This window comes from Mauremys mutica, chromosome 18, assembly GCF_020497125.1.
Source record: "Mauremys mutica isolate MM-2020 ecotype Southern chromosome 18, ASM2049712v1, whole genome shotgun sequence".
Taxonomy (NCBI): domain Eukaryota; kingdom Metazoa; phylum Chordata; order Testudines; family Geoemydidae; genus Mauremys; species Mauremys mutica.
Genome location: NC_059089.1, coordinates 26,553,382 through 26,577,501, shown reverse-complemented (window position 1 = coordinate 26,577,501; position 24,120 = coordinate 26,553,382). Strand labels below are relative to the sequence as shown.

At 40.0% G+C, this 24,120-nt stretch overlaps 2 protein-coding genes across 3 annotated transcripts in view; one reads left to right on the top strand and one right to left on the bottom strand.

The window, feature by feature from the left end:
* Positions 1 to 6,608, top strand: part of PSMB7 (proteasome 20S subunit beta 7) — a 37,457-nt gene extending 30,849 nt beyond the window's left edge. The window contains exons 7-8 of the mRNA XM_044992280.1: positions 4,988 to 5,139; positions 6,407 to 6,608. Of these exons, the coding sequence (XP_044848215.1) occupies positions 4,988 to 5,139; positions 6,407 to 6,518 (264 nt within the window). The 3' untranslated portion in view covers positions 6,519 to 6,608. The remainder of the gene's footprint in view (positions 1 to 4,987; positions 5,140 to 6,406) is intronic.
* A 627-nt stretch (positions 6,609 to 7,235) lies between these two features.
* NEK6 (NIMA related kinase 6) overlaps positions 7,236 to 24,120 on the bottom strand; it is a 108,379-nt gene continuing 91,494 nt past the window's right edge. For both annotated transcript variants that reach the window (XM_044992278.1, XM_044992279.1), the window contains exons 9-10: positions 15,661 to 15,774; positions 7,236 to 9,354 (exon numbers count right to left, since the gene is read on the bottom strand). In XM_044992278.1, coding sequence (XP_044848213.1) covers positions 9,244 to 9,354; positions 15,661 to 15,774 — 225 coding nt within the window. In that variant the 3' untranslated portion in view covers positions 7,236 to 9,243. The remainder of the gene's footprint in view (positions 9,355 to 15,660; positions 15,775 to 24,120) is intronic.

Below are 24,120 nucleotides of genomic sequence, written 5' to 3'. Positions count from 1 at the left end.
TCTACCAAATAGACTGTTTTGGTCTATCAGTTACTTTGGGTTTAAGAATATTTTGTTAACAGAGTAACACACATGGTGCATTTTAACCCAGGAGATTGAGGTGACTCTGAAGGAAGATTTAAAACTGAGCACAGTTGTTTTTACATTCAAATAGAAAAGGCCTCATCTATTGCCACAGAGAACTAAAGTGGCTACATTATCCTTAACCTGGGGCCTGTAATGTATTCCTTAGTTTAAATTTCATTTGAGTTTGTTTAAAACTTGTAAAAAAGGATTCATGTAAAATAGTGGTAAACTTCCAGGTAACCAAAAAAGTGTAATTTTATTTCCATAAACAGTACTAGAATGTTCCCGTCATGCTAGGATTCTAATTAATAAAATTATTCTTTTACCAAATGAAGAAAAACCCTCATTCACTATCTCAAAACCCTGAAGTGATGTGCAGAAATTTTTTTTATGTGGCTTTGCTGTTTTGTTCCCCTGGGTGAATCTGCACAAAGTGCAGTTGAATATATTTGAAAAGATTTTGTCTGATAAAATGGGAGTGAGGTAAGAAAGTGCACTGTTTCTGTGGCTGAGTACAGACCTCTTGGTCAATTTCGTAATTAAGCTGTGAGAATATGAATACTGCTAATAACAAGCTCTTGTATGGAGGGTCACTGGAGAATGTAACGTCTGCCTTCGGTACAGACATGATTGTGGCTGAGCTACTGTGGGGATCCTCTTCAGCTGCACTTGAGTATTGGTGCTTGTGCAGCTGCTGCTTGAATCTGAAAACATTCTAGGACAAGCACACACACCCTAAGGATCATTATTTCCTGTGGCAGGATTTAATAAAAAAAAAAAAAAGTTTAAAGGCTTTACATGAAGTGAGCAGAGCTGCATTTACCAAAAGCAGCTTTGAAAGCTAATTTGCCAATGCATTCCCGATGTCTAATGATGGCAAGTCAGATATTCAAACTGCTACATGAACTATTAAGAGCTTGGCTAAAACTGGTAACTTTGGAGACTCAGATTTCAGTTGCTCCATTGTGCCTTGGTTGTACATCATGTTTAACTCGATGTCGCCATAGGGTTGGACATGTCTGCAATAAGTAAACACCACCTTGGTGAGTGAAGGATAAAATGGGGACTTGGAATTTCCTATACATGTATTAGAGTCCTAGTTTTTAGTATTGCTTTGTTAAATTTAAGTCTGAATTAACATGTTATGTTTGTTCAAGTCAGAGAAGTAAAAGTTCTGATAGAGTAGACTGGGTCCTAAGTAATGTTTTCCCCTTGATGAGTATAAATTTACATAATGTATTCATATAAGTAGTATTTGGCCATTGAGAAGATAGTACTTTGTCTTTTGTTTCCTTAAGGCAGTGGTTCCCAAACTGGGGTTCGTGAACTGTTACAGGGGGTACTCAGGAAAAAAAAATGCCCTAATGGTGGACAGAGCTGTCCCTAGGGGCCAGGGCAGCCCAGAGCCCCTGGACTTCCACGAGCTAAGCAGCCCAAAGCACGCAGATCTGTCACACTGAGGAGATTTACACTTCAAGACTCCGTATAAGAAATGGAAAAGGAGGTAGATACTTTTTGCTGTTTTTAAAATTAAATAGGCAGCTAGTATTTTCTAAAATTATTATGAAGAAGTTTAAGCTTTGTTGTAACATGTGTTGTTTGCCTGGACTGCTCAAGACCTGAATGCTTGTGCAGGAGGAACTCTTTGAGTTGGCTTCTTAAATACCTTCCTGCTGTTTCACATCCGATACTCCTTGATGAAACCTAGGAGCTTTGTCTTATAACAGGCTTATTCAAAGTGATACAAGCTACGAAAGTGAGATCTTGGAAGCGTGTTGCTGTTTTCATAACAGTGTGTAATAAGCATGTCCTAAAAACAAATTTTCTATTTCCAAGAGCACTGCTTTTATAATTTATACTCGGGTAAAGGAGAAAATCCCTGAAAACGCTAATTTTTACGAGGGGGTTGTGAGACTTGACCTTTTAGTGACAGGGGTTCACAGGTTGTTAAATTTTGAGAACCACTGCCTTAAGGTTTAATATGTTGCTGCAGGAGATTAAATTGTTTGTGTTTAATACCTAAAAATCACGTTTTGCCTCATTTCCTCATGAGTGGGCATTTTCGTACCTGGGTGGTTTTGGGTTTTTTTAATACACTGGTGTATCCAGCGCATTTGTACCAAGTAGCATTGAATTTATGCCACAATTGGTATTGGGCAAGAAACCTATCCATTACCAGCTGATTATCAATGGTCAGATGAATTTTTGCTGCCTAGGTGACACTTGCAAACTCTTCTCCTCTCCCCAGGAGTGACTTCTGAGGATGAGGGGGGAGTGAACAATTTCCAAGGGTCAGCGACCAAGCAATAATAGACAAGCCAACCTCCAGGTATTTTTAAACAAAAAACAGGCTCCATCATCTCATCCCAACAGTGTCTGGAATGGTTTAATCTTTCCAGTTACAGTTTAGAGTTATTAGAGGGGACCAGGCCTGAAATGGAAGGAAACAAAACCAAAAAAATATCAATTTTAAAGTCAGCCCAAATGAGGGAACATCTTTTAGAAGTGGCTTCAGTGATTGTCTAATTTCTGAGGACCATTTGGTCTTTCAGAGACCATGGTCAGTCTTTGAATCATACCTGAATCTTTTTTGTGGGTTCTTTTTAATCTCTTTGACTTTAAAGCCAATCAGTTGCTCTTTTGGTTCCCAGAGTTGTGATTCATGGATTTGACATTTATATGTGGCTTTTCCTAAATAAATGAGCATTAGTAGGACATCTGCTTGTGGTGTTATGCGGTGTATGTGTTGGGGCGGGGGGGATATTTAGTCCACTTTCTCCCTTCCTCCCCCCCCCAAGCATCAGGGAACAGTGGGTCTTAAGTTGTGATTTGACGAGAGCTGGCTTGTTAAATGTGATCTAACAGGTTGGAATAAGGAAACGTTATATATAATGTTCCTACTATTATCTTTCAAAGCAATTGCTGTAGTTGCTACAGGGATGTTTTGTGATCATGAATGGCAGAGAAGGTGAGCCATGAGACATCTGTTAAATTTCAGCTAGGGATTGCATTTTTTCCAACTGTGAGCCTTTTCCAGATCCTGCTGGATGTATGTGAAACATGCTGATGAACCACTCTACCAGTAATATAACCTTTGTCACCTCAATACAATTTTAATGCCGTATGTTCAGCTACAATGTGAAGTTGCGGATTCTCCTTTGTCTCACAATACCTAATGGCTTCCAAAATTGTTTGCAACATCCCTGAAGCTCCTCAGGGATTGTCAGTTAGGAGTTGTATTTGAAATGAAACCTCATTCTTTCCCTTGCTGAGTCTGTAGAGGGAGCTAATGTAGCTGTAATAGGCTCTCTTTCTGCTACAGAGAAGCTACAATTATGTGAATCTTTTCAGGCTGTAACTTGCTGTACAGAATGCATAGTTTGAGGCCAGTTATACCACAGTTATTCAATGAAGGGTTTTGTTGTAGTTGTTTATACAATTAAATAGATTTTATTGTAATGTGCTCGCGGGGGAGGGGGGCTTGCTTAGAACACTGGGCAAGCATCGGGCTGATGCATGGAATTTATTGCAGTCTCTCAAAGGTAATTTCCATTAAATTATCTAAATTAATGGAAATTCAAATTTCCTCTGAGAAACTGTATAAGGCAGCTGTCTGTATGGTGTGCATTTCAAGAACATAGTCATGCTTTAAAGAGTAAAACTCTTTGAGCATTAGAAATCCTATGCAAAGGGGTATGTTTGTATCTCAAATACACATTTGTAAACTTATGCAGGATTAAAAAAAGTAGTGCATAATTTTAGCCACCATAGGAATTTTCTTTAGATATGAGGTGGTTTTCCCCAACTTGAAACAAGCAGCATCTTTCCTTTCCTAGAATATCCAAGCCTAGAGATGAGTAGAAGTTTGCTTCTTCATTAACTCTGCACTAGTTAATGAAACTGCACAGTAGAGTGTTTGTACTACTGACAAAAGTATCAATGTATTCCACATTCATTTCATATTAGTAGTTATAGTCCATTTAAATTGAAACATTGTAACAATCAGTATTTACAAACACACACACTTCACTTGGATTTGTAGAAAAGTGGCCGTACTCCCATTCCCGCTATAAATTTTGTAGTCTCAAATTCTGTGTTTATCAATGTTTCTTTTAATACTCTTCTCCTGTGCACTATACTGGCATCTGAAAACATGAGCTAGCTATGATGCAGTGCAGATCAAAGCTCCCCTGTAATGCAGCTATTCAGATGAGCAGAATAAATTCTGCAATCCAAGTTGGCTGTGTTACAAAACATACAAATCATTTTCTTACGATAAAGGATGATTAAATAGTCTCTACTCAAGGCAGTCTTTAACTAAATGAGTATGCAATTTGTATGCAAGTGTTTTACACAGGGCATTACAGGGAAACTTGCATTATAGATTGCTGTACATGTATGTATTTAAGGTCTGGAAGATACTAAATCGTTATGAACATCAGTTTCTCCCCTTCATAGTTTAAGGTTTTTTGTTTCTAAAATGTGTTCACCCTGACATCTACGTTATAATCGGTTTGACATGTACCAGTGATGGGGCTCATGATAGGAAAGCTGGCCCTTTGGGGAGTGCTGACCATTGGTCAGGTTCACAATACTGTATTATAAAGAGGATGCCCGTGTTTCTACCTTTATCGTTCTGAGACAACTTCGGGCATGTACAGAAATGTACATCTCCATTTGATAGAGCTGTCTCAGTTCATAGGGAAGTGAGCCTCTTGAATCACACTTCAGTAACCTCTAGAAAGTAGCCCCTTAATTGGATCATTAATAATTTCACTCCTTATGTACATTAGATTAGTAGTTTTCCCTTTTATTTAAATGCAATGACAATTTAAGAACTTTTCTAACTATACTGTGCTGCACCTTTACAGGAGGTAGTAAACTAGACAAGCTTTATTTTATTTCTTCCTCCCCCCCCCAGGAAGAGGAAGCCAAACAGCTTGTGAGAGATGCCATCTCAGCTGGCATATTCAATGATCTGGGCTCCGGCAGTAACATAGATCTCTGTGTTATAAGCAAAAACAAGTTGGATTTTCTCCGTCCTTATGATGTGGCCAACAAAAAAGGCGAAAGGTTAGTATTTCTGAAGCTGCATATTGTCCACTCTGTCCAGTCAGACCCTTCCCAGTATATTTTGATATTGCTTTTTCAGTGTCTACCATCATTAGCTCCTGCCCTCAGAGAGAGGAAGGGCTTCACCCATGTTTGGAGAACACACTGTGCATGGGGTTGCTGATTCTAAACCCACTCGATCACTAGCATTACCTTTAAAACATAGAAGTTTGTACAGGTTTTTTTGTAAATCATTGCGGGAGGGACTGTCAATTGTTCTATGGTTAACTTTGGCCCAACCAAAAATCTTCACTCTAAAGGGAAATGCAAATAAGATAAGGAATTTAGGGGAACAAATGTTGCAGGTTTTCAGCAATGCTCCTTTCCCCTGGAACGTCCCTCTCGACCTTTTCACCACCTAGAACTTTGTGCTATTTATGTTCTCCAGCTCCCTAGTTTGACAGGCCACAGCAAAAGAGAGATCCCCCATAGCCCTCCTTTCACCACAGCGTGTAAAACTACAAATGTGACAACAAGCCATTTTATGCTGTTGCTCTTTCTTCCTTCAAAGCCAAAGCTGATGCATTTTGAATTCTCTGAACTTAAACTTCCAAGAAATTAGTTAAGTACAGCCACCCTACCCTATCTAAGTATTATTCTGCAGTGCAGTTTTCATGATTGGCCTCAAAGAAGTGACAGAACCTTTTAGGAATACTCAAGGCACAGAGGTGGTGAAATTCCAAAGTAAGCAAATGTGTGTGCAGTTAGCTGGGTAAGAGACAAGCTGGAAGTTTAACTGCTAACCATGCAGCAGTCACCCCAGCACACTGCATTGCCTAATCAGTGAGTCACAGCCCCTGCAGGTAGTTGAAAGATTTTGCAATGTGTATATTTACACAAGGTGTAATGTGGTTGTGGTTGTGCAATCTTACATACCATTGCAGAAATAGTGGAATGGAAATAAAAATTAATCTTTCTTTAAAACGAACAATAGGGAAAGGCACAGTGTTGATTGGCCAAACTTATTCATAGTAGTTCTACTTGCATAGTATGAACTGCACAGCTTGTCTGTTAGACTTTCCATTATAAACCTGCATAGGATGAGACAGTGAGCTGGAACTTGTTCATATAAGTCCAGGAGAGAATTCCTGTAACTTACCATTCATCTGTTCCTTAAAGTGAACATCCAAGAAGCTGTCTTTAAAAACATTGTTTGGATTCAACCCTAGGAAAATTCTCTTATGTTGGGGAGCTGCTCTGTAACTTTCATTGATTGTCTTTTCAACAGGCATGGTAAATACAGGTGTGAAAAAGGAACTACAGCTGTTCTCACAGAAAATGTGGCTCTCCTGGAACTTGAAGTGGTGGATGAAACCATACAAACAATGGACACTTCCTGAAGTATTAGGCTGAACTCTAGTGACACTACATGTTAGCCATGTCTGGGTTTATAAACCTCAATTTATAGTTAATAAATGGGTTCTGACCAATTTGTTGAGTTTTTCTGGTTTTCTGTGTTGATTGGTTCTGTAGGTAAGGAATGGTAAATCAGCCAAACAAAAACGCCTTACCCCATTTCATTGTGATCTTTCTCTGAACAGTCATCAGACATGTTGTAAGCTATGAGTGAGTCACAGTTCACAGAGGTCTGAAGTACATGTTCAGCTAGTTAGGCCATTCCCTCTTGAGTGGATATGGCCATTGTCATTAATCAGCTGCTACCTGTACTTTGGGTAGTCAAGATAGTGGTGGCAGGTTTTTCTGCTAGTCCTAAGTTCAGTGGCTTCTCTCTCTCTTCTGTTTCAACACAGAAAACAGCAGCTATAGATTGCATTTCCCCCCAAAATTAGCCCATTACCGAAGGGTCAGGATAACCTGTACAACAGCAAAGTGGTTAGACATTGTTTTTAGAAGGCAGAATTTGTCAGCAGAACTGAGATTTAGTCCATTTCCTTACAAGTTGACATTGTTTGATGCACAGTGCGAAACTGATTTTGGGGGATCTAAACACTTTACAAGAACAATTTTAGACTTGGACTCAGTCATTTTGCAACAGAACACTGTGTTCCTTAACACTGAACTCAAATATAGATAGTTTTTTTTAACAAAGGAAGTTGTTTATTTTGTAAATCATGGTTTTATTTATCTAAAAATGCACAGTTGCAAAAATTTACCTTTTAAAATACATTTACTTATAAGCACTAATAGATCTTATGTAGGAAGGAAGTGACCAGACTTATCAAAACACTCAAGTAATTTGAGCCTTCTTGACAGTCAAAGAACTTCTATTCTACATTACACCAACAGAGGCATTGCACAACCATGTCTATGAATGTGTAATTGCCACTATAGTTTAAAGGAAACCTGCAGTACAAAGGTGACAATCTTTATTATATTTAAATATAATAAAAATCTGGCTTCTTGCTCATTTCTGAACATGTTAGCATTGGGAATAGAGGAAGTATTCTGGCCTCTCTCCTACATTTTCATGCTGAGTTGAATATCCTGGACTTCCTAACAGGAAGTATCAGTAAAATGGCATCTTACATCTAAGTGATACCAGCATCATTCACAGCAATTAATATCTTTAGGTTTAACACCTTAGCTGAATATTTTGAAATTCAGTTGAAAGGAGTTTAACTGGGCACTGCAGTTTTCCTTTAAGTAGTGAGAATTAGGTTTAAAAAATCCATTCAAAGCATATACATGTATTTAACCCTCTTAGCCTAATTTTATTTCCAAGAGACTAAGGCCTTTTAAAAAATTTTTTTTTAAAGAGTAAGGTATCACAGGCTGTATTTAAACACGAACAACTGCCCCCCCACAAACATACATTATAGCAATGGACTCTACCTCACACAGAAGAAACACTATAACAGTACAAGTTTAGTTCCCCTGGATGTTATCCTTTGAGACTGTTAACTGCAGCAGTTCCCCTGAACAGTTAGGTGAAATGGAAACACTTGAACGTGAATCCGCAAGTTTGGTTTCTAAAGCAGTGAATACTTTTCATTGTCACTAATGAAACAAATCATTGATTCAATGAATGAATTTAATTTTTTTTAAAGACCTAAAATTTTTCAGTCAACTAGTCTTTTAAACAAGATGTCTCCTTCAGATCAGCTTGAGTTTCTTATAAAAATTCACATTTTATAAATTAGCTTTCACAGTTAAATAGGTATGGGCTGAACCTTATTTAAAATTACACAAAGCATTGGTCTTTCATGCTAAATGTAAATAATATCGTTACTATGGTTGAAAAGTTTTAAAACACTGCTTTCCTTACATTTTATTTATGAATGGCTAAAGTACCATTGGATTTGATAAAAGTATCTTCCCCAAAATAGAATTGGCTTAGAATAACACTGGTTTTATAATAGACTTTCAGCCTAACAAGATTAACACCAAAGGGGAAAATACATTTATAAAGATACATTGCTTGTAGAAGCAATGCTTTTCAGGTATATGCTAGACTCACCTCATTGTCTATAACCAAGTTAACAGATAAATGCATCAGCAAAATATTCACTCTAAATTTTCGGATAAAAAAAATCTTCAAACAAGTGTCCCCCCCTTCCTATTTTTGCAAAGGAGGGGATAAAACACATAGCTGAACGCTTTAAAAATATATGAACTAAAAACTGAAATTGCTATTAACCATGTGCAGAAGAGGCAAAGTAGCAGTTATACGAATTACACAAAATCTACTGCAATTCTTACATTAGTATAAAGTGATTTCACTGAAGGAATTATTTCAATATTTCACATTACAGTTAAGATAAAGGGGTGTGTCAAAGGCTCAATGAGACACCCCTGTTAATATAATCTATTCTAGATTACACACAACAGTTTTAAGAAAGGACCCTTAAATGATCTACATCTGTAACATGTTATTGGCTTTTTAAAAAAAATGCTTGCAATACCTCATAGAATCTTCACTTTAAAGCATGACCACCTGGTAAGAGTCCTTGTCAAATAACCTGCAGAAATAATGGAGCATCTTGCTACGAGTGCTCAACTCTCTCACTTGAGTTTGACTAGGCACCGGTCGGTTTCATCTGAGAAATAAAAATTCAAGTAAGACTAAGCTGTGATGGCTTTTCTTAGAGAGTGTTTGCAGATGATTCAAGTGCTGGAGGTCCAGACATGCATCTGTTTTGCTATTTGGTGCACATAACCAATGTCAGGTCTCTGATCTGGATCAGGGTATATGCACATGCTGACCAGTTCCCGTAGCTGAAAAGAAAGGAAAAAACAAATCACATGAAAATATACCAACCTGTTTCTTTTTGGAAAGGGGAAGGGACTATTTGAATGCAAAGAACCCTGGATTGGAGTGTCAACTCCTGCATTCTTTTGCACCTGCTATGTTCCTGGCAAACCAGGAAGTGTGTGTGTCCAGTTTCCCTATCTGTAAAATGACTTGTCACTAACTAGACAATTAACTTCATAGCATCAAAGTCTAATATTCTGTACCAAGTTGGTGCATTTAGTAATGGCTTCTTAGACGCATTCTGTCTAAGATGGCTACCTGAGAGAAGTGAACAGTGAGCAGGTGCCTGAAGGAGGAGTGAGTGTTTGCTCTGTGTACAGGGGGTGAGAAACTGAATCATGAATGGGAGGGAGGAGGTGATGAAGGGTTCAATAAGGCAGGCAGAGTAGGTGAAACATCAGTAGGGATAGAGTAGAACTGAGCTTTAACAGTGAGAACAAGGAACTCAAACTGGATATGAAAAGATAAGTGCGGGGGGGGGGGAGGGCACAGAATGAATGATCAGGATTTGGACGCAAGGGAAAAACAGAAAATGAGCCCAAAAGTGCAAGTTTGAGGGAGATGACACATGATACGACTTGTTGGTGAAGATGGAGAAATGGAAGTGAACTGTGGTGTTCAATTCAAGGAAGTTCTATTCAGGACACACGTCTATATAATGATCCTGCATTGCATCCTAGCAGCAAATCAGTGGCAGTTAGCCAGTTCAAGATTGAATTAAGTTTTGAAAAGCACTTTGAGATCCTTAGACATAAGATAGAGCACTAGCTGTGCGAGACACAGCAGCGTGACAATGACACTCTTGACTCCAGGACCTTAATGGAGAAAAGAGATGGGTCACTGATTATGAGTAATAAAATGCAGAAGGACCAGAGTCTCCCTACCTCCCCAGCCTCTTTATTGTACACATGAAAGATTGTAGCTTTTAATTATACAGACACTGAAAGCTGCTCGTACCCCCGAGGCATGGGGAGAAACAGCCTTGAGCCTCTGATCTTCTCTCATCCTCCCAGTAGCCACAGTGCCAATTATTTTAATGGTAATTAAAAGCATGACTGTACAGCCATCAAGCACACAGCTTCAGCTGCATTACTGGATTTACCCAATTGAGGTTTTCACTTCTGAGTGGTGCGAAGTCCTGTAAAATGACAATTCTTTCTGGGCCTGAAGCAGATTACACTAGGAATGGTAGCACAGTAGTACAGGGTGAACAATGAACGTGTTTATACAAGGGAGACACACCACAAGGGAAAAGTGCCAAAACAGACTGATTAAACTACAGGTACTGATGTAGCCTTGCTACCTATGGGGGTGGGTGGGAAAGAGGAGGATGGTAATCCTTGTCATCTCTCCTATGGCCACAGTACTAGAGTATCTGATCACTTTTCACTAAAATGAGTAGTAAAGTCTATAGTGAACTCCATGGACCCTTTGACTCTCTCTTTTGGGGATAAAAACATGTATGCTGTTTACATCTGAGAACAGCTAATCATAAAGTCTTAGCATGTGCCTGTACCTTGAATTATAAAATGGATGGTATTTTATTAATCTCAGATGATGCTAACCTCTATTATTTTAATACATTCTAAGCAGTCAATGTAAAGTTATGTGAAATCAATCTGCTGCCTTTTGTTAGGGTAAATTATGCTGCTCAAATTCAGAATGATGGAGAGGCAAAGATTTTCTCCAACAACCATCCTAGCATGCAAGAGCTATATACAACTTCCATTCTTATCTACACATGGGTCAGAGATGAAGCCTTGATAATCACTGCAAATAAGTGTTTGAAATGACTTGATCAAATTCCCTTCAGTAAACAGACTGGGGAGTTGGAACATAAGAATGGCCCTATTGGTTCGTATCAAAGGTCCATCTAGCCCAGTATCCTGTCTTCTGACAGTGGCCAGTGCCAGGTGCCCCAAAGGGAATGAACAGAACAGGGAATCATCAAGTGATCCATCCCCCGTCGCTCATTCCCAGCTTCTGGCAAACAGAGGCTAGGGACACCATCCCTGCCCATCCTGGCTAATAGCCATTTCATGGAGGATAGGTCCATCACTTATCTAGTTCTTTTTTGAACCCTGTTATGGTCTTGGCCTTCACAACATCCTCTGACAAGGAGTTCCACAGGTTTACTGTGCGTTGTGTGAAGAAATACTTCCTTTTATTTGTTTTAAACCTGCTGCCTATTAATTTCATTTGGTGACCCCCTAAGTTCTTGTGTTATGAAAAGTAGTAAACAACACTTCCTTCTCTACTTTCTCTACCCCAGTCATGATTTTATAGACCTCAATCATATCTCCTCTTAGCCGTCTCTTTTCCAAGCTGAAAAATCCCAGTTTTATTAATCTCTCCTCATACGGAAGCTGTTCCAGACCCCTAATCATTTTTGTTGCCCCTTTCTGAACTTTTTCCAATTCTAATATATCTTTTTTGAGATGGGGCGACCACATCTGCACACAGTATTCAAGATGTGGGCATACGTGAATTTATATAGAGGCAACATGATATTTTATGTCCTATTATCTATCCCTTTCTTAATTATTCCCAGCATTCTGTTCACTTTTTTCACTGCCACTGCATATTGAGTGGATGTTCAGAGAACTATGGCCATTTCTAGTTTTCTGTTTTAGGGAGGGAGTCTATCACGACAAGAGAAAATAGTTGGATGGCTTACCTTTAAAAAGCCTCTATTCATTTTAAGGAGCTTTATTAAAGCAGGGCACTTTTCTCTAACTACTCAAGCTTATTCATTTTATTTGGAACTGAGAGCATGCTGTAAGTGAAAGATTCAGGGGATTAAGAATCAGCCTGCAGTGTAACACATTAGCAGAGCTCAACCTTAGCTTCAAGATCGGTATTAGAGAGGCAAAAGGGAGATTTGCCATTAGCTCCCGAGCATGACTGAGAAACATTCAGCCTCATGGCACCGGCAAAAGAGAGACCAGTCAGCCTCATCTCAACTCTTACCCTCAGCGTGTGAGGATACGCAGGCTGCTTTTTCACATTGCTCACAGGCCAACAGGCAGTGACAATATTAGACCAGGCTCAAGAAATTACTTTCTGAGGCTGAATCTGAGCAAGCAGAACAGCCATTCACTCTGGAAGGAGAGTGCATGTATTCAAATACAAAATAACTAAGTCACCCATTTTGTCCTCTGACACCATGATTACTGCTAGAACAAGCTCTGTATGAGGCCTCTTATTCCACATTTTCAGGAGAGACTATTGTGGTGGCCTGCTCCCTGAACGATCTTCACTTTGTGCTTGGTTGGTTTAGGAAGTCCATGTGCTCCCACCCCTGGCCATTCACTCTGACATTGTCACCACTTGGGTATTTCATACCATAAGAACTAAAGCAAACACGGCTCAGACTACAGTCATGTTCCAGCATAAAAAAATTAAGCTTTGTGGCTTCATGTAACAGCAGCAACTAATACGGTGAAATAAGCCAGAGCTAAAGGCCTAGCCTCTCTCAGACTTCGTCAAGCATTCAGTTAAGTGTATGAACACCAGCTGTAGTCTAGTTCTCTGGGACCTGGTGCGTTTGAGATTTAAACCATCCTTCTCACCCTGGATTGTATCACTATACTACACACACTCTTTAGCAGTGCCAGAGGGAAGCAAACAGACAGTAACTGTAAAGACAGGAAACACATCTGTCAACTTACACTAATTCCTACTGCCAGCAGGCATATCATGAAGTGCATGCTACAATAGCACAGCAAATGGAAATGACTCTTGATGAAGGCTGTCTGGAAAAACTGCACTTTCTAGACCAGTTTACCATTTTTTTTAAGTTGGTTGCTTAGCAAGAATGCAAACTGTATGAGAACCAGAAGCTCTGGTGTCTCTTCAGGAACACAGTGCCCTTCCTACCATGTATGTGCACACTAGACGGCCAGCATTTAGAGTCTGTTATGGTCAGGACATTATGGCTATATTTCTTGCCCACGCAGCAGGACAACTGAGAAATAAGCCAGTTGTTTGTGACAGACTTGCTGACTCACAACTCAGGGTAGGAGGTTAATGCTTAGAACAGATGCTCTGAAAGAAAGCAGCGTGTGTGTATTATCCTTCACCTGAAGAGGTGGGGGAACTGATTGCACATGTACATTCTTATCTGACTGCACATCTGCTTTGACTACAGTGGTGCCTTTGGAAACCTCCCAGAATCCACTGCTTCTGTAAGGCACTTTGGGATAGGTATCCAGACGGTACTGAAATGGAAATGGCTGGTTGGATGCTGTGTACCATGTGAGTCAGAGCTGGTTCTATCCCACCGGTTGAGTTAGGAATGGTTCAGCTCTCTAGCACAGACAGAGCCTCTGCCTGCAGGCTCAAGGAGACAGCACCATGCTAGTCCAGCTGGAGAGATGCTGTCCTAGGAGAAATGTCATGCTTTAAACACAAAAGCTCAAATTCTGGTGAGTAACGTGAAATTATCGGAAGTCCCTAAGAGTTTCGTCTCCCCTCGGTGACTGACACCTCCCACACGTGCTTCTTTCACTAACAGCGCCTTACTGCAGCCGATCCAAGTCTTTATTAAGGGAAAAAATCTACTGGCTTGGCAGGTTTAGGGGTCTGTCCCCTCCAGGCCTGTGCCTCCCATTAACATTACAGAGAGTGAGCTGCATCCATCCAGAGGAGAAATAACCCTGCAACCAGCACACAATGGATATTTCCAGAAGTGCACACTTCATTTCACAAAAGCTGCTGTGTGCAATGGAGTTGGAGCCAGAGCCCAGCTGCTCAGTTTTGTCTAGTACTATTTCCCAATACTTTGTGCACAAATCTGGCATGGTACCTTTCCCTGGGAGCCAAATGTCAGCAGCTTAAGAGGATGTGCAAGTGAACTGGTTGCCAATTAAAGTGCTCTCAAGCCAGTTTCATTTATTTTGTTGTGTCCGCTTTCTACAGCATTTACAGGGAGATTGGCGTATACCACAAACACAACAGGGGAGGTGAGGACTAGAGTGCTAGTCACTGTATGGATGCCCCATTTTTTGAATATGCAAAACTGATTTCCAACCCCCTTTGTTTTATGAACATCCCAACTCCTTCCTTCCTCCAGCATCCTGTTACCTCTAACTAGTTCGCGAGTATGTAAAACTGGGTGGGGATATTTCTCTAATCCCTGGAAAGACACACACAGGCTGAGTTCTCTAGATCAGCTGCATCTATTTAGTTCGTTGCTTCCCATTTCTACCAGGCACACTAGCCGCTGTTGTGCAACCCGATAGCAAAGATGTTTTGAGCATCACCACAGTCCCCTTCTGGGGAAGAACCTTCGAACACACGTGGACTGTCTGCTAGCTGCCCTGGATTCTATTTCCTCTGTATCCTGTCTCTCACTGCACAGAGCTCTGCTTGTACTGAAAAACTGGTTGGACACTCAATTACCTTAACAACTTCCTTTCAAATACTAGCCAGCTATTTCTAAAAGAAGAAATGGAGGAAAAGAACTGGTTGTTTCAGGGCGATTAACACACTTATCAGGAGACTTGGTTTCCTGTCTGATTTAGATCCACATGAAATGGATTTGGTGGGCTTCAGTCTAGCTGACATTTGGCCACATCGCAAAAAGTGCCACACAACTGTCATAAAAGGTCCACTGCTGAAGAAGGGGGTGGTTGCAACTGGATTTAAGCACAATGGCAAAGGGGTGGGTATGCACAGCAGCAACTTGTGATATAGCTCGGTCCAGCCACTGCTTCCCGTCTCTTGCTTTCATAGCAATAAAATTAACCAGACGTTAAAAAGCCCCCATATGGCTCCTGCTTGGATGCTTATTGTACTAGGCTAATCACTTCCCTTCCTCCTTTTAGTATCATTTTTCCCTTGTTATACATTTAAACAAACTGAGGACTTTATAGACTAAATTTAAACACTGTTTTATGGTATATTATTGTAGGGAGAGGTGTCAGGTTTTCCCCAGGTTTCGTTGTTGTGTTTTGCTAGTGCAGGAGTGCTCCAGATCAGACCGCTCCTCGTTATTGGAAACTTCCTTTTGTCCCCCATTGGGCTCTATTTACTTTGCCGGTGCTTGGATACCATGGTGAGAGGTGTTTTGGCCAGCTGTAAGCTAATCTAGGGAATCCTATCTAGACGTCTCCAATTCTTTTCAGGTGTTGGGGGGAAGGGTCCACTTCAGATACGGCCAAAAAACACTTCCCCGTCTTCACACACACTCTGCCCCACCCTGGGGTCAGTTATTTTACCTCCATGGGTCACCACTTTCCAATCTAAGCATCACATGCCCAACTTACCTTTTCAGAATAATGTTCAGCTGGAAGAGGGGGGTAGTCACATTGTTCTATCTTTTGGCAAAGAGAAAACAGATTCATTTTATCTCCATAGAAAGGACTCTGAAGAGCTGCCATCTGTAGAGAAAAATGGAAGATAGTTTTAAACTGTGAAGGGTTCAGTAGCTCCCAGTACTGCTGATTTGCAATAGCAAGTTTTGCTGTGACAGTGCACAAATGATTGATTGATACTGTTGCTCTCTGACAGTGAACACAAACTGAGACTGTTGCTCTTTGAGACATCGGTTTGTACACTGACAAGCACCTATTACCAGATGTACAGCATACCTGCCGTTACCTCATCAGCCCTATGCAGTGGACATAAGCAAACAAAAGCTGTGTCAGGCAGCAGCAGTCCACAAAGCACGTCGAGTCACAGAGCATCCCGTCCACATGAAAGGCACGAGATTTGGTATTTGCACAGTGAAGGCAGACCTCTGCCTGTCCCCTATTCAGAAGGCTGCAACTCTGGTTTACCATGCTGCAGACAGACAGACACACACACACACACACACACAGAGGTCTCAGGCAGCTAAATTGGTTTCCTGGTGTCCCCAAGGGGTGAGTGATAATTCTTGTAACCAAAGAAAACACCCGTGCCGAGCAGAATAGAGATTCACAGACCAAACACCTCCCACCACTTTCTTCAAATGATCAATGAACATTCATTACACTTTCCTGGCCCTCATTACACAGTAGAGGCTTCTGTGTTTTTCCTCAGCACTGTAATTATTTTTTCCTAAAATGTCTTACATGTGGGACCCTGTGAATGCGGATGGGCAGCGATTCTAGATGTACACCAAAAAATTATGAATATCAATGTTTCTTAAACCAAGGAAATGAGAGTTCAGTGCTGCAGGAAGATTATTGTTCTAAGCCAATTGCATGAAGTGGAATATGATAACCTATCATAAAAATTATAATCTTTTAAAAGTAAAAGCCCTTTCGCCTTTGATGCATGTTACAGTTTCAATCTACTTCAGTTACAATCCTGTTCAGAACAGAGCATATTTGCTCTCTGTGCCTGCTAAATTTTTAGTGGACTGTTGTAAAGAGTAAATTGATGCTTTCTAGACAACAAGCTGCTACCTAAAATTCAAAGTCTTATAAATATGAACATTCCACTTGATTTTTTTTAAAATAAAGCAAAGCCACGTATTGTTTAGGGAAGAGGATTCTAAAAAGCTTTTGTAACCAGGCTACTGTGTCTTTTCCTTATCAGCTTATTTTTTTCATTTTAGTTTCTTTGGTTCATGAGCCCCATATCTCAATTTATTCAAACATACTTTTTTTCATGGAGATAAATGGAAGATTCAAGCAGCCAGGATAACACAATGGATGGTTTTTGAGGAGCTAAGATACACACATGATGTTTGGAGAGTGTGTGTGTGTATATATATGTGTGTGTGTATATATATATGAAATGTAATTAGGTCTCAAAAAAGAAATTGCATCTTTGTGGGAGGAAATCACTTATGCTGCAAGTCCTTAACTGAGAGTTCTAAATGAACTTTAAATGCTGAACCCCAGAACAGCAGCCATGAAGAGACGTGTGTTTGTGCACTTACAAAATATGGCATGAATAAATAATTTAAAGTAAACATTGTGAGTTGAGTACCTTTTTGCTCTCTCTCTCAAACCACGATTCAAAAACAAGCCCACGATCCAGAGTACGTTCTGGCAATGTCAGGCGCAAGCCCAAGACTGTTCACCGTTACAACAGTCTCCAGGAACAGGAACAAATGAAATTCGCCATTTACATATTAGGGAACCAATAGCACTAATAAGAATTGTCTTCAAAGGGAAAACCATGAGCTGCAGAGAGGCTCAGTAAGCAAGAGGCATGTCACCTCAGCATGCAGCCCACACGGTGCCCCATCTGCTTATTACTCCATAACGTTGTTCAAGTGCTTCTTGTCACTCTCACTAACTGTCACATGCCACCCCACACAGCAGAGTAATACCTCCTCCTAATGAAGCGCTATTGGATAATTGTTGATATTATCTACTCTGTTTAGAAGATCTTTTTAAACCATTTTGCCGCAAGCTGCATCAAAACGGCAAGCTTTTCATATTAACGCCGGCTGAAGTTGATGCTTCTCGCTATGGTTTTAATAAGGGGCTATTTGATAATTGTTAGTCTTTTGCTCATTATCATGCACTGTGAAAGCTATCCAAAGAATATCATCTTGTTGCTGACACACACAGCAAGCTCCCAGAAGTACTTAAAAAAAAATCAACTCAAGACACTCTGCTCTGAAATTCTATAGTTTAGATACATACATTGACAGATTATTAGTGATTTGAGGCCAGAGGTGCAGCACATATATTACATCAGGTATTGAAGACATTGCTTTCGGTCTTGCTCTGTGCAGTTAGTAGAAGGTTTTTAACTCAGTCAAACCTCACCAATACACTAACCAGATCATTCTCGCAACAAAACTGGTGGACTCACTCCACTTCCAGCAAAGGTTTTTTTTGTTTTGTTTTGTTTTTTGTTTGTTTGTTTTTTTGTTTAAAAACAGCAGGATTCTGCAGTGCATTTTACTAAGAGTTCACTAATATATAAAATATGTCCCATGTATTAGCAGAGCAGGACAAATAATTAAAATTCAAGTATATTTGGGAAAATAAAAAGACTAAGTACATTTTGTGGGACTGTAGCCACAATTTTTATTGGTACATCACTCACTAATTTGCCAGATATTAATGGAAAAGAGTTCCATTGTCAACTTAGAGAAACAGTGATGCATTTTCAAGTTTAAATATATCTCAGGTAGTTCTTACACTGTCAGATGTCCAAACATGCTTACATATGGCAACTCAGGTGAGATGTTCAAGGTACCTAAAATTACTCTGAAATTCAATAGGTGTTAGGTGCCCAATTCCCTCAAGTTCCTTTGAAAATCCCAGCTTCACTTTTCTTGTAGATTTCCAGCTGTAGCTACTTTGTGTAACGTACTTAGGAATGTTTGCAGAACTGAATTTCACAGTACCAATGAAATCTAACATCATGTCCCCCTGTAGCAGCCTGCTAGATATGCCTAGTGAACAGACAGCAAGCGCAGGCTGGGAGAACATAAGACGTGTACATGATGCACATAGGTAAGAATCGTTAGTCAGTGTCTATTTTGTATGTTTTTGTGGTTCAGAGTTTCACAAATTATCAGTATACACTGAATAATCTTAAATGTCATCAGTGATAAACAGTATCTTCAAAGAGCAAACTGGCACTAGTAATTTAAAATAAAAAAAGGGAGCATAGATTCCATGGTTTCTCTGAGTTACGGTGATGATCTGTGTGTTACAAACACAAAGCAGAGTCAGGAAAACGCTAGCCAAAAGCATACAAGATAGGTCTCCTAGAGTTCAACAGAGTGTCAATAATTCCTGGAAATCTGAAGATCTTTCAATTACAATTAAAATCCCTGTCCATAGCTCCTTACATAGTCATATGCAAAGTAAAACAAAAAATGAGCACAACGCTCGTGTTCTTTTCAAGACTGGCAAATAGAAAATTAAAACTGAAAAAGAAGATGCCTTATAAATTCCGACTAAAACGGCCAAGAATGTGAGCTGGAGGACTGTGAGTGCAGGCATTCCAAATGTATTGCTAACAACAGTTTGTGATGCCACATTTGGGTTTGCTTTTGACATTTTGGTTAGAACAATTACAGCAGAATGGCCGGATCTCCACTTAAAATTGACCACCACACCGCATGACTGGTTTAAAAAATATGAAATCCTGTTAGTGTTTAAATTTATCATCTTGTTAAAAGTGCTAAAGCCATCGCTTGTGGCTACATTCTGGAAACTGAGAACTTATTTTTATCCCCCTGAAGTTATCTGGATGACAGATTTCCAAGGGAAGTGGGGAATGAAGACACCTCCCACTATTTTGATAAGATTTAATAAAAATCAATGTGCGATTTTAAATGTCACAGTCAGATGGTACTATATGACATAACATCACCCTCCCCCAATATTACTCAAGTGAATTCCAACTGACATGGCACATCTCTGAAGGTAATTTGTACATTAAATCTCTCTTGAGTTTATCTCCAAAATAAAGTCTGAAAAGAGATATCAGAAGTGATTTATAACCAGCCAAACATTATTATTTTTCCACTTTTTAGCCCAATGGGAAAAAAAAGTTTTTTATTACAAGAAATTGGCATGACTAAAATAAAGATCCTTCAAAGAGATTATAGATTTGATTTTTCAAATAATCTAAACAAAGTTTAAAATGTCTAAAAAGAATAACTTTTTATTCACTGAAATCAAATGGTAACTGGCCAATATTTCTTGCAGTGTCAAAATATCAGACCTTGTCCACAACTTAAGGGTTTCCTATGTAGACAGCAAGTACAAAAATGCTTTTCAAGCCACATCTTGCACACACGATTATACTATTACCACCACAAAAGCATATTTATTTTACCAAGTAAGCTAGCATGCTAGGACACTTAGACTACTATGCCATGAGAGGACTCTATTGTGCAGCAAAACTATATCTTAGCATAAGGGTAAATACGTCTCTCCCAAACAAAATTCGAGATCTTCTCTACAGCAGAACTTGTACCTAGGAACAAACTTAAAGCAGTCTGATTGAGAACTCACTTTGAACACTGATCAGTGATGGGGTAGCAGCATTTAACTTGGGTTACTGTCAATATTGTTCTTGTCACCAGTAGGGCTAATGGTAAAAATAAAAGGCAGCAAAGCTTCAACTGAGCAATGCCTTTACTGGAAATCTCAGTTTCATGTCAAATCTGAACAATTCCAGCTATATTTAATGTAAATAAATAATTAAATTCTTAAAAGCCCAAGTTTCCTTCACAATAAACCTATAAAGAGTAGTCTCTGGGATGCATTTCAGGTGATGGAAACACCATACACACCTTTTAGATACCGCTACACTTGATAGTTCCATTGTGTATATTACTAGAATCTTTAGATACTAAGGTTCCATGCATGTAAAGCAGCAGGCTTTTTTAACTGGTTTGTAGATTCATTGGCTATAAGTCCAGAAGGGACCAATGTGTTCATCTGGTGTGATCTCCTGCACAACACAGCCATAGGATGTCCCTGAATTAATTTCTCTTTGAACTAAAGCTCATCTTGTAGAAAAACATCTAAATCTTGATTTCAAAATGTCCAGAGAAATCCACCACAACTTGTGATAAGTTGTTCCTATAGTTAATTACCCTCTGTTAAAAATATGTTGCTGCTGTTGCTTTAGGACTCTGAATAAATTCCAAGTCCTTTGTATTCCTTTCCTAGAGGTCACATGAATTTTAAGCATGGACCCAGGAACATTTCACTCAGCTGGAGTACATTTCCACAATTGTTTATGAAATGAGAGCCTAGAATGGAGTTGCTGCTTTCCTCCTTTTCCAGAACGAGGCTATCACACACTGATGTTAGCACCTAAGTTCCCTCTAAGCTGTGCAGCCGTGCAGCAATCTATTAAGTGCCGCACAGGCACTCAGGGCTGAGGTGAGGAAAGGCACCTCTCCCTGCCAGCCTCAGCCCAGGGGAAGAGGTGCCCCTGCCTCGGCCCCAACTTAGCCCTGGCCCTGCTGCGGCCAGGGGAGAGGTGCCTATCCCACGGCCCCAGCCCTGGAGCTGCCACCGTGGGGATAGACGCCTCTCCCCCACAGCCCAGATGCTGCTGTGGGGAGTCCTCTCACCCTGCTGTAGCCCCAGGGAAGTCTGTACCCCAAGCACTTCATCCCCAGCCCCACCCCAGAGCCCACTCCCCCTAGCTGGAGACCTAACTCCCCGCCAACCCTCAGCCCCACCCCACAGTCTGCACTCCCAGCCGGAGCCCTCCCCCCTACACCCCAACCCTGAGCCCAGCCCTGCCACATGAATTTTGGTATGTGCACCAATATAAGATGATGTGTCACACATGACCTCCATATTGGTGCACATAACAAAATTCATTCCGCACATGCATGGGAAACATTAGAGGGAACACTGGTTAGCACAGCCTTTTTATTAGGCTAAAAGCCCTCTCTCCCATCTGGGCACATTGCCCGGAGTAGGCAGCATGCTCAGATCAGCTTTTGACACATCTTAAACAAATGCTAACACGCACCTATTTTCTCATTGCTAAATAGATACTGAAATGGTGCGATTAGCCAATCTGCAGGATTTTCCAGTTCTGAAAAGAAATGGTTTCTTTTAGTGAGCTTGTGCTGTTTTAAAGCTCCATTTTATTGACTGACTGAAGAACACTTTTCCCCTCTATACAAATATTAGTTTCCCAACTGCTTTTCTTGTATGGCTGTCTCACAGATTCCAAGGTAAGATCTCCTTTAGGACCTCTGGTCTGCACTGTACAAACCCCAGTTGAAAGGCACTATTCACAATGATTTTAGAGGCAAAATGGCTCTGCCAGATTTGCTTCCACCTTTCTGGCAGCCGTTTCTAACTTTCTAATCAACTTCCCTCAGCCCCACATGCTACCTTACAAGGTCCGGCTTCACCATACTGTGGATGAGAAGACACAGAGAGGGACCAAAAACTGGCAGGACAATTTGTGAGAGAGGAGCAGCCAAGGAAATTACCTTCTACATTATCTGCTTCCTGGATCTAAGTCGTCAACAACAGATCAAACAGAATGTTTTTGTCTGTGGCTTGCATTATTATTGGCAAAGGTCTGGCAATTCCCCATTGACCGTGGTGTACAGCATCAGACCCGTGTGTCCCCTTAGCGCACCCCTCTAATCCCCAGTGGAATTTCACACACAAGTCACAGTTATGATACACTACTATCATCTCTGTCCAAGCAAATCTACTTTCAGCAGGTCCAGCAGCTCATTGCTTAGAGACCACCAAGACCAGTCCTTGGCCTTTACATTCACTGCAGCCGTTCACTGCATTTGTACTAAATCCAGCCTTACTGTTTTTCCATTAACTAAACTCTGTGGCATGTCTCCTGCCCAGGGCAGCAGGTAAACATGCATTAGCTGCTGTCTAAGGAGCATCTGCATTTTCTTTACCGTGGAAAGAACCACTTCAGGTGGGTATGGGTCAGTGTTTAGATACCCATATGACAGGCACCTAAAAACCAATATGCAGATAAATTTGGCCCAGAACGTTTTTAGGAACAAATACCAAAGCCATAATTGCATCTAAGCAGACAATGTTGGAGTTCCCACATGTAAGAAGCACAGAGCTGTTAAGACTCAAGCGGCGCTACGCTACTCCCAATGGATGCATAATCCCTCTAGCAGGATTTTATTGATTTACTTCATTGGCTTCCCAGCACCGATATTTCTCTCTCTAGATGCACACCACACAGCACTTTCACATTCTGCAAACAAATAAATCAGCACCTATTGAACTGTATGACTCAGGCTTGGTAATATACTAATGACAGGACATTACCTTGTTAAACAAGCATTTAGCTAGGCTAGATGAGTATATTCTTCCCGGCAGTAAACAAACAGTAACAAACACTTAACTCTTGTGGGGAAGAGTGCTGCCTAGTTTGCTTTTAAGATAAAATTATCTTTAAGAAAAAGTAGCTGTAAAGAGTTTGCCTAGTTTCTGCAGAAACCTAGCTAAAGTTGTTGTCGTGTCTGATCAGTTTATGCCAGGTACTTGTATTTTGATTTTTTTCACGATTGTGAAAAGTTGCAATGACAAACATTATTTCATTTTGACAATCCTTTAATTAACCAGGAAAAAATAACCAAAATACTTAAACATCCAAAGCTTTGAAGTGGCCCTGGGTTATACTCAATTAAAGTTTAACATTATAGTGGGCTCTTAACTGAAATTTTTTTGGGGAAAAAGTTGTACCACAAACTTTCTAAATTTTGTCTTCCCTCACTTGAACCCAAAGCTGTTTCATACATTTATAATGTAACCTTACTATTTGTTTAAATGAATAAAAAAAATTATGGATCTCAAATACCATCAATTGATCATTTTTCTGAACACTTGAAAAATCTAATGGCATAGTGTTCTTACAAAATCATAGTATCAAGAGTAACTTTCTTCTCACACTTAATATATCTAGTATGTAGTACACACTAAGTATGTAAAACTGCATGTAGTTCACACTAAGGATCTCTGCTTTGACAAACTATATTCTTACATGGTTTTGCATGGCTTTAAACACTTAAAAAAAAATCTAACTAAATCCTCTCAGTGGGAACAGTAAATTCGTTCCAAAAAATCACAGTAGTTTTCTTCATCAAGAGCTCTGGAAAGTCAAAGTATTTCAACTTTTCAGAACTCATTGCTCTTTACACTAAATAACATTAAAATGACAAGTTCTGTCTTTAAAACAAACCTAGTATTTAGGAAAGAGTTCTAAATAGGCTCTTCCAATAATTGCCCATCTTATAGGAGTAAAGAATGAGAAAAATTGGCTTGCTGCTATCTGTATCTCCAACATTTACTGTG